The 13,666-nt window shown below is 40.8% G+C and overlaps 1 protein-coding gene across 2 annotated transcripts in view; it reads left to right on the forward strand.

The window, feature by feature from the left end:
• The window catches only part of itfg1 (integrin alpha FG-GAP repeat containing 1), a 257,780-nt gene that overhangs the window by 166,097 nt on the left and 78,017 nt on the right, over positions 1–13,666 (forward strand). For both annotated transcript variants that reach the window (XM_059651685.1, XM_059651684.1), the window contains exon 10: positions 11,046–11,196. In XM_059651685.1, the coding sequence (XP_059507668.1) occupies positions 11,046–11,196 (151 nt within the window). The remainder of the gene's footprint in view (positions 1–11,045; positions 11,197–13,666) is intronic.

The raw sequence follows: 13,666 nt of genomic DNA on the forward strand, positions 1-13,666 counted from the left end.
AAGTTTGTAGATGTATTGATGTATGAATTGCAGGATTACGAGGTTATTTCATTTGATGCTGATGCTTTGAGGCTGATGTTTACAGGGCCTTAGATCTATTTGCATCAGAACAGAAAGTTGACACATCAATGCAGCAATTTGTACAATTAAACAGGACTAAGTTAAGACCTTACCTAGAGAACCAGATGCATTTTTAGCCTCCATGTCTAAGGGAGGACATAGTTGCATCTGAGATGATTCAGCAAAGCTTCGTTAAATTGATTCTTAAAATGAATGGGTTGTTCTCTGAGAGGCTGTGGAAATTGGGCCTAAGCTTGGGAAATCAGAAGAATAAGAAGCAATATTGTTGAAACGTATCATGTGGCTCACTGGTTAGCTCTGCTGCCTCACAGCGCCAGTGACTGGGGTTCAATTCCTCGGGTAATTGTCTATATGAAGTTTTCACATTCTCCCCATGTTTGCGTGGGTTTCTTCCGGGTGCTCTGATTTCCCCTCGCTCTCCAAAACCTGTAGGCTAGGTGGATTGGCCATGCTAAATTGCCCTTAGTTTTCAGAGATGTGTAGATATGTGTGTTAGCCATGGGAAGTGCAAGGTTACAGGGAAAGAACAAAGGGATGGATCTGGGTGGGGTGCTGTTCAGAGGGTTGGTGTGGACCTGTTGGGCTGAATGGTGTGTTTCCACACTGTGGGGATTCTATGATTCTGAAGGACAGTAACAGTGCAGATAATGCAAGGTTACGTCCTTTGGATGGGGAATCTAGGGGAACAATTTCAGGATGAAGGGCCAATTTATTTTGAAGTGAGGGAAAATGCCTTTACTCAAAGGCTTGTGACTCTGGATTTTTATGTCACAGAGGATTGTGTATGTTCGAATATATTTAAATCTGAGATGGACCAAATATCATCATCTCCCAGAATTAAAGGGAAATGGGAATGGATGAGTAATAAGAGTTGTAACCAAATACCAACTCTGATCATATTGCATGGCAGAGCAGGCTAGATGAGCAGTACCTTGAACTTCTGCTCCTATTTGCTCTGTTTGTATCAGCATAAAAGTGGCTGGCCTATTGGCCCATTGCTCTTTGAAAAGGTTATGCTATTTCGCCATGACCCTCTAGGTTTTTTTCCCTTTCAACTATTCATCTAATATCCTTTATTAAGTTGTTTTTGAACTTGGCACCAAAATCTTTTCAACCAGTTCATTCCATTAAAATCGTTACATAAAAAATGCTTCCTGATGTCACTTAACATTTTGCTGCCAATTATCTTACCAGTCTGCCAGCTAAAGTTGCATCTGTCCATGACAGTATCAGTAAAAGTTAGCATTGCATAGTCCTTGTGGAGATGTCCTGCCTTCACGTTGAGAATAACTCCCATTATGTTGTGTGGCACTATAACTGTGCTAAATGGCACAGACTTTGCATAGATCTAGCAACTCAACTGGACGTCCATGAGACGACGTGGGCCATTAACGGCAGCAAAATTGTACTCCAGAACAACGTGTAACCTCAAGGTCTGGCATATCCCCCACTCGACCATTACCATCAATCCAGCAGATCAACCCTGGAGAGTGCAGGACAGCATGCCAGGAGAAGCACCAAGCATACATGAAGACGAGGTGTTGACCTGGCAAAGCCACCAAGCAGGATTACTTGGCAAGCCAAACAGCAAAAGGGCAAGTGATAGACAGAACTAAGTGCTCCCACAACCAATGGATCAGGTATAAGCTCTGCAGTCCTGCCAATTCCAGTTGTGATGGTCGTGGACAGTTAAACAACTCACTGGGGGTGGAGGAGGAAGCTCCGCAAATATCCCCATCGTCAAAAATGGAAGAGCCCAGAGCATCAGTGCAAAAGATAAGGCTGAAGCATTCACAGCAATCTTCAGCCAGAAGTGCCGAGTCGATGATCTAGCTCTGCCTCCTCCAGTGGTCCCCAGCATTACAGATACCACTCTTCATCCAATTCCGTTCACTCCACATGATATCAAGAAATGGTTGAAGACACTGCATACTACAAAGACTGCAGGCCCTGACAACATTCTGATAATATTCTTGCTGCTCCCTTAGCCAAGCTGGTCCAGTACAGTTACAATACTGTTATCTACCCAGCAATGTGGAAAATTGCCCAAGTATGTCCTGTACGCTAAAAGCAGGACAAATCCAACCTGACCAATTACTGCTCCATCAGTCTGTTCTCAATTGTCGGAAAAGTGATAGAAGGTGTCATCAAAAGCACTCTCAAGCAGCATCTGCTCTGCAATAAACTGTTCAGATGCCCAGTTTGGGTTCCACCATAGCCACACAGCTCCTAGCCTCATTACAGCTTTGGTTCAAACATGGACAAAAGAGCTGAATTCTAGAGCTGAGATGAGAGTGACAGCCCATGGCATCTAGGAGCCCCAGCAAAACTGGAATCAATGGATATCGGGGGACAAAATCCGTGTGGTTGGAGTCATACCCGACACATAGCAAGATGGTTGTGGCTGTTGGAGCTGAATCATCTCTGCTCCAAGTTATCTCTGCAGGAGTTCCTCAGGGTAGTGTCCTAAGCCCAACCATCTTCAGCTGCTTCATCACTGACCTTCCCTTCTTCATATGATCAGAAATGGGGATGTTTGCTGATGATTGTACAATGTTCAGCACCATTCGCAACTCTTCAAATACTGAACCGGTCAGTGTTCAAATACAAGAAGATCTGGACAATATCCAGGCTTGGGCTGACAAGTGGCAAGTGACATGTATGCCACACAAATACCAGGGTCTAACCACCACCCCTTGACATTCAATGGTGTTGCCATCACTGAAACCCCCAGGATATTGATAGTGAGGGATATCATTAACCAGAAGCTCAACTGGACTGACCACATAAACACAGTGGCTGCAAGAGCAGGTCAGCAACTCGGAATACTGCAATGAGTAGCTCACCTCTTGAGTCCTCAAAGCCTGTCCACCATATACAAGGCACATTGTCAGAAGTATGATGGAATACTAGGTAAAAACCAAAAGAACTGCTGTAAATCAGGAACAAAAACAAAGTTGCTGGAAAAGCTCCAGGGATTTATCTACCTTAATGCGGTTTAAGACCCCCATTACCTTGTTTTCTGTAAAATGGACCCTTTTCAGAATATCACAGCTTATTTCCCCACGTTCTGTAGCTTCCATGTTCTCCTGTACAGTAAATACTGACGCAAAATACTAATTAGTATCTCATCCATTAGGGAGGATAAATGTTGGCAACACAGATACGTGAAGAGATAGATCAAGAGATTATTCAACTAATAACAACTTAAGTGCAAGAAAAGTTAGATGCCAAGTTAACAACGTTCAAGGTTTTAAAGATGGAGTGCAGAGTTGGTGTTAGTTATCTGGAATTCCTTTATTGGGCGGTTGATTGGCCAGGCAACAGTTGATGGATTGTAAGCATATTCTTCTCTTTAAAAAATCTAATCAACTATCTTCTGAGAATGCTTTGCCAAAATGCAACTTCTACTTCCACTATTTTGATGAAAGAAAATACAGATTGTTGGCTGCTTCTTTGCAGACCAGAAGCTTTTCCTTTGTAGTCCAGAAGTGTTGTTTCAGTAGATATTCTGCAGAGCATCATTGACCCCTGAACTGTCTGCTGTTTCAAAATTATGCTTTAAAAAAGCTATTTGGATTAAATCATGTGGGAGTCATGTGATTTCTGGGTGGAGTCGAGGTAGAAGAAAATCTAGAGACAAAGGCTCTCATTACAGATTGTGAGATGTCTGTGGTCCATTCCAGGGGCTCAGTGGTAAACCAATGGCGTCTTCATCTAAGAAGTTGCAGTTCTGTTATCTAAGTGCTTCTGTCAGAGTTGATCATTTCTGTAGCAGAATATAAAACAATAGTTAGCATTTCGGACCCATCCAGAGACACAGTGGTATTGATTGTCTGGTCAACATTGAATTAAGGGATTGATCTGACATATTATTGTTAACTCCAGTCGCTTAATTATAAGTTGACAGTTTTTTGTTCTGTTTACTTGTTTTTGAAATAATCATTACGTGTGTGTGTGTGTGTGTGAGAGAGACATATAGTAAAAATCAATTGTTATTATTTATGTATGTACATAATATTAAAAGATTGTTGCACAGTTAGTTTATTCAATAAACCATGCCACATTAATTTAGCTTGAATTGCCTGTATTATTACTTTGCAATTTCAAAATTGTGGCCACCCACAATTTATACTTGGTTCACATTTTATACCTGGTATATAAATCAACAGCTGTTTCTGGAGTAATTTTTGGAAACCTCAAGCATTCATAGTACCTATAATTTAAGTTGCCATTCTTGAAATTACCAACAATTTAAAACTCAAGTGTCAGTGAGGTTTGAAAAGCATGGAGAGAGCTCTGCACACCAGGAATAATCAGGGAAGGCGGGGGAAAGCTTGCAGGGGTACTTGGAGATCATGGGTAGCATCAGATTATCAAGTGTGGGGTCAGATGGGGAATGAGCTTTGGGCACTGACAACTAGCAGACTTTTACATGATGGATTAGGTGGAGGGGAAGCACCTGTTAATTCCTACATATAAGCAGCCCTGGAAAGGTTCTTACTGGATCAATCATGAATCTGTTTAGATCCCAAGTTTTCTAAGGTCTGAGAATATTGGTCAAACAGGATTAGCATTTTCAAAGGGAAATTGATAAGAAGTTAAAACACGCAAAAATGTGGCAGATATCAAAATGTACTTTCTGACATTTAAATATGTGAAAAGAATTAAAGTGACAAGAGTTAGAGGCTTAGTGTTACATATAGTTCCCAGCCATTAAAAGGTCTAGAATGATGGATATAATTTATAGAAGAGATTTCAGACAAAAAGCAAGAGAAATCTGTGCATAGGGTTGTGAAGCTGTGATTTATACACTAGCAATGTTGGTGATTAAATTTAGGGATGAGTTAGCTGGATGGTTAAACAAAAAGGGATACAGAATACATGAACAAGAATGGTCCATGGGTTTGGGGCAACTTGTATGATGAATAAATGAGCACCTAAATGCAAAAGTATAACAGTGATAATCTTTCAAAGCCAGACTGTTACTTCTACAGCAATGACACCAAAAGACTTGATATGTGCTCCATCCCAAAGCGCTCAAATTTATTTTTCGAATGTTGCATCTAATGGGACACTTTTGGCACAACAAATTGTATGCAAACCACCTGAAAATGTAGAAAAGCCTTTAAAGATTTCAGGAATACGGTCACTGATTTGAAATGGAGCTGCCTGTCTTGTCTTTTCTATGTTGTTTGTTTGGGCTACAAGTAGATGACAAATAGGACCTTTCATAACACACTGGTATGTTGTCCATAGAATCTTTGCTCAAGTTGAAGAGAACTAGACAAGACACACATTGATCTTCGCAAAGCCGTCAGAGTTGCCAAGAGACAATACCAGATTAAACTAGAGCCCCAGACTAATCACATGAGCATACTTTGACTGTGGCAAGGCTTACACAATATAATGGGCTACAAAGCAAAGTCAGATAGAATTGTGAATAACAATGTATCTCTCCCCAGTCAGCGCAATGCATTCCATGCTTGTTTTGAACGGAACATAGAACAATACAGCGCAGATCAGTGAAATGATGTCAGCTGCCCCAATAGCCTCCGATGCACAGTACTCATAGTCACCGTCCCAGACATCAGATCAGTCTTGGTGAAGGTGAACTCACTGAAAGAGACTAGCCCAGATGGAGTCGCCGGCCGTGTACTCAGATCCTGCGCAGACCAGCTGGCAGGAGCAATTGCAAACATGTTTAACCTCTCATTACTCCATTGTGAGGTTCCCACCTGTTTCAAGAAGACCATTATCATTCTGGTGCCAAAAGAAAATCAGGCAATGTGTCTTAATGACTAACGCCCAGTGGCTCTATCATCACTGTGAAGCATTTCAAGAGATTAATAATGGCACACATCAACTCCAGCCTCCCGAATTTCCTTGATCCACTACAATTTACCTACAGTCACAGCTGGTCCATGGCAGATGACATGTCCCTAGTCCTACAGTCATCCCTGGAACATGTACAAGGACAACTATGTCAGACTCTGATTTATTGACTTTAGCTCTGTCTTCAACTCATAATTCCAACAAAATTCATCTCCAAACTCTGAGATGTAGGACTTTGCTCACCCCTCTGCAACTGTATCCTCGACTTACTGACCCACAGACCACATTCTGCAGTGATAGGTGACAACACCTCCTCCATGATAATCTTCAACAATGGTGCCCCAAGACAGTGTACTCGGCCCCTCACTGTACTCCTTATGTCCTCACCACTGTGTGGCCAAATTCAGCTCTAACTCCGTTTATAAATTTGCTGATGATACCACCATGGTAGATCGGATCTCAAACAACGAGACAGAGTACAGGAAATAGATAGGCTTACTGGCATGGTTTAAAGACAACAGTCTGTCTCTCAACGTCAGCAAAATGGAGGAACTGGTCATTGACTTCAGAAAGCGAAGTTGCGGACATGTTCCTGTCTGTATCAATGGCACTGAGGGTGAGATGGTCGAGAGCTTCAGGTTCCTAGGAGTAAATATCACCAACGATCTGTCCTGTCCATCTACATCGCTACGGCCAAGAAAGCACACCTACACCTATACTTGCTCAGAAGGCTAACAAAATTCAGCATGTCCACAAAGACTCTTAACTGTTTTTTATAGATGTACCATAGAATGCATCCTATCCAGATCTATCACAGCTTGGTATGCAACTGCTGTGCCCAAGACTGCAAGAAATTAGAGTTGTGAACAAAGTCCAGTCTGTCATGAAACCAGCTTTCCTTCCATTGATTCCATCAACAATTGGCACTGCCTCAGGAAAGCACACTAATGCAAACAAAGATCCCTCTCTGACTGACTTCCATCAGACAGAAGATATGAAGTTTGAAAACACATGCCAGCATTTAAGAGCAGCTTCTTCCCTGCTGTCATTAAAATTTTGAAAGAACCTCTTATATATTGGAGTTGATCTTTTTCTGTGCCTTCTCGGTAGCTGTAACGTTAAATTCTACATTTAGAAGCAAATGGACTTATTAATGATAGACAGCATGGTCTCGTTGGGGAGGTCGTGCCTCACTAAGTTGTTTGAGGATGTGACAAAGATGATTGAAGAAAAACCGGTTGATGTCGACTACATGGACTTCAATCAAGCCTTTGACAAGGTCCCTCATGGCAGACTGATACAAAAGCTGAAGTCACATGGTATCAGGGGTGAGCTGGCAAGATAGATACAGAACTGGCTTAATCATAGACAGAGTAGCAGTGGAAATTTGCTTTATGGAGTGGAGGGTTGTGACCAGTGTTGTTCCACAGGGATCAGTTCTGGGACCTCTGCTGTTCAAGTTCAACATGAATGATATGTTGGAAAACATGATTAGGCTAGTTAGTAAGTCTGCGGACAGTACAAAGATTGGTGGAGTTGTGAATAGTGAGGAAGATTATCAGAAGATAGAACAGAATATAGATCAGTTGGAGGCATGGGCAGAAAAATGGCACGTGGAGTTTAATCCAGAAATATGCGAGGTGATGCGTTTTGGAAGCTCAGGTACATGTGGAAATTATAGAGGGAATGGCAGAATCAGTAGAAGTATTGATCTACAAAGAGATTTGGGTGTGAAAGTCCAGAGATCACTGAAGGTGGCAGCGCAGGTCGATAAAATCAGTGAAAAAGGCCAATGGCATGCTTGCCATCATTGGAAGGGGCATTGACTGTAAGGATAGGCAAGTTAGTTGCCAGTTTATAGAGCTTTAGTTAGGCTACACTTGGAATGTTGCATTCACTTCTAGTCACCACACTACCATAAGGATGTGGATGCTTTGGAGGTGGGGAGGGTGCGGGTACAGAAAAAGTTTACCAGGATGTTGCCTGGTATAGGGGATTTTAGCTATGAAGGAAAGGTTAGATAGACTGGGTTTGTTTTCCCTGGAACGCAAGAGGTTGAGGGACGACTAAAATTGTGAATGGCATGGATAGTGTGGAAAGTATGAGGTTTTTTTCCCAGGGTGGAGGGGTCATTTACTAGGATACAGAGGTTCAAAGTGCTAGGAGGTGGGGGAAAGTTTTTAATAGAGATGGACGTGGCAAGCTTTTCCCGCAAAATGTTGAGAGTGCCTGGAACGCACTGCCAGAGGAGGTGGTGGAAGCAGGTACAATAGCAGCATTCAAGAAACAGCTGGAGGAATGCATGAATGGGAAGGAAATAGAGAGATACGGGCCCTGTAAGTGAGAACAGTTTTAGTATGGAAGGGCAAAATGTGTCAGCACAGGCTTGGAGGGCCTGTGCCTGTGCTGTATTGTTCTTTATTCTGTTCTATTACACTGATGTACTTGTGTACTATATGATTTGTCTGGTTAGCGTACAAAACAATTCTTTTCACTAATCTTGATACATGAGACAATAAATTAAATCAAACCAGTTAAGCCTTAACAATTTGGATGTGCAAAGTAACTTTGAAAACTATAATATAAGATTGGAACAAATTTAGTTGTTTTTTTAATTCATTCACGGAATGAGGGCATTGCTGGCTAGGCAGCATTTTATTGCCCAGAGGGCAGTTAAGAGTCAACCACGTTGCTGTGGGTCTGGAGACACGTGTAGGCCAGACTAGGCAAGGATGCAATTTCCTTTCCTAAAGGACATTAGTGAACCAGATGGGTTTTTCTCAGACAGTCAACAATGGATTCATGATCATCATTAGACTCTTAATTCCAGATATTTATTGGATTCAGATTCGACCATCTGCCGAGGTGGGATTCGAACCATGCCCCCAGAACATTATCTGGGTGTCTGGATTAACAGTCCAACAATAATACCACTAGGCCATTACACTAAGTATTATTCCAACTCCATATTTCTGTCAAAATTTGGAGGGAAATGCCTCACTATGATTGTAATTTTTACATTTTAGTTTTGCCATTGTATGCCACAAATGGAGTTGTTAAAATCTGAAATGAGCCTTCATTTGCATTTTTAATTCAGAACTTGTTGTGGTCTCAATGAGAATGTTGCTTTCATGGAGGTCTGGTACTAAATTCCACTTATTTTGTTTAACCTACAATTTGGAGTCCACTTTATATTCTCTTAAAAAAATCATATTCAAATTTTGCAGACTGGAATGTTGCATGTACTACAAGTTCTAAACTTACTGTGTGGGCATCAAGAGTCTATGGAGGGTTAATAACAGTGTTTGTAATTATAGGCCAAGCCTTTTAATTATTAGGCATACTATGTGACATCATCCTGTACCTCTGAGTTGTCATGACAGAATTGAAAAAGCCAGATGGTGTGTGATTATAGTTAGTTACTCCAAAATGTGTTTTAGAAGCAATTAAAAGATTTTGGACCACCTCCTCACGATCTGCTCATCTGTGATGATTTTTATTTTGTTCAGTTTCATCTGATGCAGAATGATAGCTCCTGATAAGAAATAAATGAAAGGTCAGAAGGGCTCTAAGTGCCAACTTAGATTTCAGGAAATTTCAGATTTTTGTGACATGCCTACTTAGATAAATGGGTTAGCAGAAAAGGAGTAGTAAGTAATCTGTAATCCTTTGCTGGGAATTTATTTGCATTTTAAAAGCTTCTGTGATTAAGAACAGATGGGTTGTTATCTGTCTGAAAAAGTGTAGTAGGTTGCAAGAAAGGTTTTAAAATAACACGGAAGCTTTCAGTCTCGCTTCCTGGAATGCTGTCTTCTTTCTTAGAAGATGTTACTGCTTTACTCAGGGTGTAAAAGAAAAGTTGAGACTGAAAATATGATAGACTGGCAAAGTTGCTTTCACACTATCCAGGAATATTTGCAAGTGATGCTTTCACCTCTTGCTAAATCATATGGATTTTCGAAACAGTTTCATCAGCATTAATAGCACCCTCGATAGAAAATGTCTTTTATTTTTAATTCCCTACAGTGTGGAAACTGGTCCTTCGGCCCATCAAGCCCACACTGCCCCTTGCAGCACCCCACCAAGACCCGTCCCCCTATAACCCACTCACCCCTGAACACTACGGGCAGTTTGGCATGGCCAATCCACCTAGCCTGCACATCTTTGGACTGGGGGAGGAAACCAGAGCACCCGTAGGAAACCCACACAGACACAGGGAGAATGTTCAAACTCCACACAGATAGTCACCCGAGGCTGGAGTTGAACCCGGGTGCCTGGCACTGTGAGGCTGCAATGCTAACCACTGAGCCACCGTGCTGCCCCTTGCCTTGTTTGATGTACATTTCTCATCCATCAAACTTCACAATCATTCCTAAACAGTTTGTGTTTAACTGTCTTAGACACCTTGAACAAACTGATTATTTTAGACTTTTCTGCAAAAATAATACATGTGCACAGTGAATTGCATAAAATTGCAAATTTTTATTGTTGTTTCTATATAAGTCAAATGCATTATGTTTTAATCCTGCAGCCTTTTACTTCTGGGACATGAATTTAAATCCAGTTGAGATTAATGAAGAGAGGGTTTTTACTTTTGCTCAGGTCATGTGTGAAATGGTTTAAGAATTCTAAAACTAGGTCCTAGTCAGCGTTGACCCATGACACAAAAAAAGCTATCTCATATTCAGCAAATTTCACAATGTTATTAATAGAGTGCAGGATGTTTTATGTGTAAATGGAGAAAATGTCACGCTTTTGCAGTAAGTAGCTGCAGAATAGGAGCTAACACCTGACTGCTTGAAACTGACATTGTTGTTCAAATGGTAGAGATACTAATAAAATGCATAAATACAATTTGTGATTTACTAAGGGTCACTTTAATTATTGGTAACAAAATAGAACAGGTAGCAGTATATTGACCTCTGATTAAACATCTTGCCTGATTATTTTTCCCTTTAATTTCAAAAAAATTAAAAGTTGTTCCTAATATATGGCAGCTGGCTATCGCAATATTGCTACTTTTAGACAGTGACCAAAAGTCAAATAACCTCCAATGTTTCTGCCCTTAATGATCATTTTACACTTTGTAATCTTTATGCAATTCTGTTTAAAACATTCTCTTTTTGCAGCAACACGCAAGCTTTCTTACTGGAAAATGTTCCATGCAATGATGCAAGCTGCAGGCCGGTGGGTCGAATGTTCAAGGTTCTTTGGGAGCTGTCCGATTTAAATGAAATTAAAAATGCCGTTGTGGCAACCTTCTTTGACATTTATGAAGATGTGAGTTCAGAATTGTATTGTTAATTATCGTTTTCACATTATCCATTTGAAATTCATAATCAATCTTTTATAACTGCTGGTCTTGGGAACTTTACTGATGTATGGTTGTTACGAATACCTAGCATGATAATTCTTGCAGACGAGGCAGTCCTGCAGATTCAGAATCAATTCCTGACCTGTGCAGACTTTACAGACCTCACCTAGGGTGGTGAATTAACAGTCTAGGGCTTGGAAGAGGAAAAATTTACGATAATTCTTGTCTGCTGACCCTTGCTAGACAAGGCAGACATTTGGTTCTGAATTATGACCACTGCTCATTTTAGCATCAACATCCTTTGTCTACTTTGAGGTTGTTTGCATGGTGTTATGTAATACTATTCTACAAGATGAAAATTTAAGAGGAGGTTGAAGGAGAAAACCGAGGAAATTCAATTTTTTGCCAATATTGTTGAATACAAAAACTGCTTTAAATTATACCCTCCTCACTGTATTTTTAGACAAGCCTGTCAAGACCAAATACCTAAAATTAGAATAGTGGTCGCTGAGTGGCATCAAAGGCATGCAAAAGTGTGGGGTAACTCATAATGAAGCCTGAGTGGCTGGCAGCCTATAGTCCTAGAATGCCAGTAGTAGCAGAAGCTAGGACTAGGACTGCAAGCAGTCCTCAGATTCTCAGCCCTAACATTCCAGCACTAAGTAAGTAGAGATATTCTCACAGGACAATTATGGGATGAGGCCCAACAAAGTGGGGAGAGAGGAGTGAAATTTTAATAGAGAGACTAGGGTAGAGAGGAGCATCCATAGAATATTAGACCATGTGGAGACGTTCCTAATAGAAACGGCTCTGTTGAAGGAAGCAGGGCTCCATTTCCTACTCGAGGTCCAAATCGCATGATTTGTCAGGCATCCCTCATCCCCCTTGTCCAAACTCCTGCACTAATATCCTCCTGCCAGCCTCAAAATTGAGGCCATATTGAAAATGGCAATGAAATAGTCACAGATTGCAGATTGAGACAAGGACAGGAGGATTGGCCTTGCCCCTATCCATCTCTCCTAAAACTGCAAATGGGGTGAATGTGCTGGCAGTAGGAATTCCATTCAGAAAATTTTACAGTCCACCCCGAGCTGGAAACCGGCCAGTGGAGGATCAAAATTTTGTCCTTAATCTCAATTCATGTTTGTACCCTGATTTTTACAGGGTGTGCCATGTTGGCTGACTTCTGATCTTTTGTAGAAAAATATTTAACAATTTTTTGAATCCCTGCCAATGTTATTCGATGTGTTACCTGGTATTGACTGTCGCACCATTGGCTTGGCTGGAATAATGTCGGTGGGTTAACCTGATTGCACACTTTCCTATTCATTAAAGATTTATTATGTTAAATAGCTAACATGGAAAAAGAAAAGGAGGCAGTTAGGAGAAGAGGTTTTTCAAAACTTAATTTATTCAACTACCTTTGTTTTTAAATATAATAATATTTTTTAAGAAAAGGAACACCAGAGATATCTAGCGTTTCAGGAATACACATGACAGTCACCCTTTCAGATGTAAAGCTGTTCGTTTTTTATTACAGCAGTTTAAAAATGTCATGTTGCAAATCTTGATTATCTGTAAAGGATTAGTAACAGCAACAATAATGCTTGTCTACATGAGTGAGAGCATTCCTCTGAAACTTGATGAATTCTTAGTACTTAGAAGAAGATGGTATCAATTTTTAAATAAAAAGGGATGACAGAATCCTTAAAATAAAGTAAAATATCATTAGAAGTGGTGAGTATCATTTGAGCAGATCTAAACAAGAGGGCTTCTGCAGCGAAAGAGTCCTAATATTAGAACTGAACTAAGAATAGAAAAACCACAGCAATAGCGGTTAGATCACACTGTATAATTGAGATCAGCCATTACAAGACGCATCTTTGTGCATGCAGTTTGTTTCTGTCAAGAGGTTTTGGCCACATAACCTTTTTAACCTATATTGGTGATATAAGGAAATGTTTAATTTTAACAGTGCTTAACCAGATTGCCTTATGTATTGACTATGAACCAACTCAGTTTATTACAATCAATGCTGGTAGTTGAAGTTCTTGGACTTCAACCCATAATAATGTAATAATGAAACAAACGTTTTAACTGGACTACTTGCCAAATCTTTTATTCATATTAGACTGTTTCAGCTATCTAACTATTGTCATTGACAACACAGTGTGGAACTGGAAGACATCAGGAGGCCAGGCAGTAGCAGAGGGGCAGGAAAGTTCATGCTTAGGTTCGGGACCCTTCTTCAGAAATGGGGAGTGGGAAAAGAGCTGGAAAATAAATAGAGAGAAAAAGGGTAGGGCTGGGGAAGGTAGATTAGCTGAGTTCAGGTGGGGAGTGGTGGGGATTGTTCAGTACGGTGGGTAGGTGGGAGAGGAGATGGATAGGTTGTGTCAGGTCAAAGAAGCAGGAATGGGATGAGGCCGGGGTGGG

The sequence above is a fragment of the Stegostoma tigrinum genome, chromosome 16 (assembly GCF_030684315.1).
Source record: "Stegostoma tigrinum isolate sSteTig4 chromosome 16, sSteTig4.hap1, whole genome shotgun sequence".
NCBI classification, from domain to species: domain Eukaryota; kingdom Metazoa; phylum Chordata; class Chondrichthyes; order Orectolobiformes; family Stegostomatidae; genus Stegostoma; species Stegostoma tigrinum.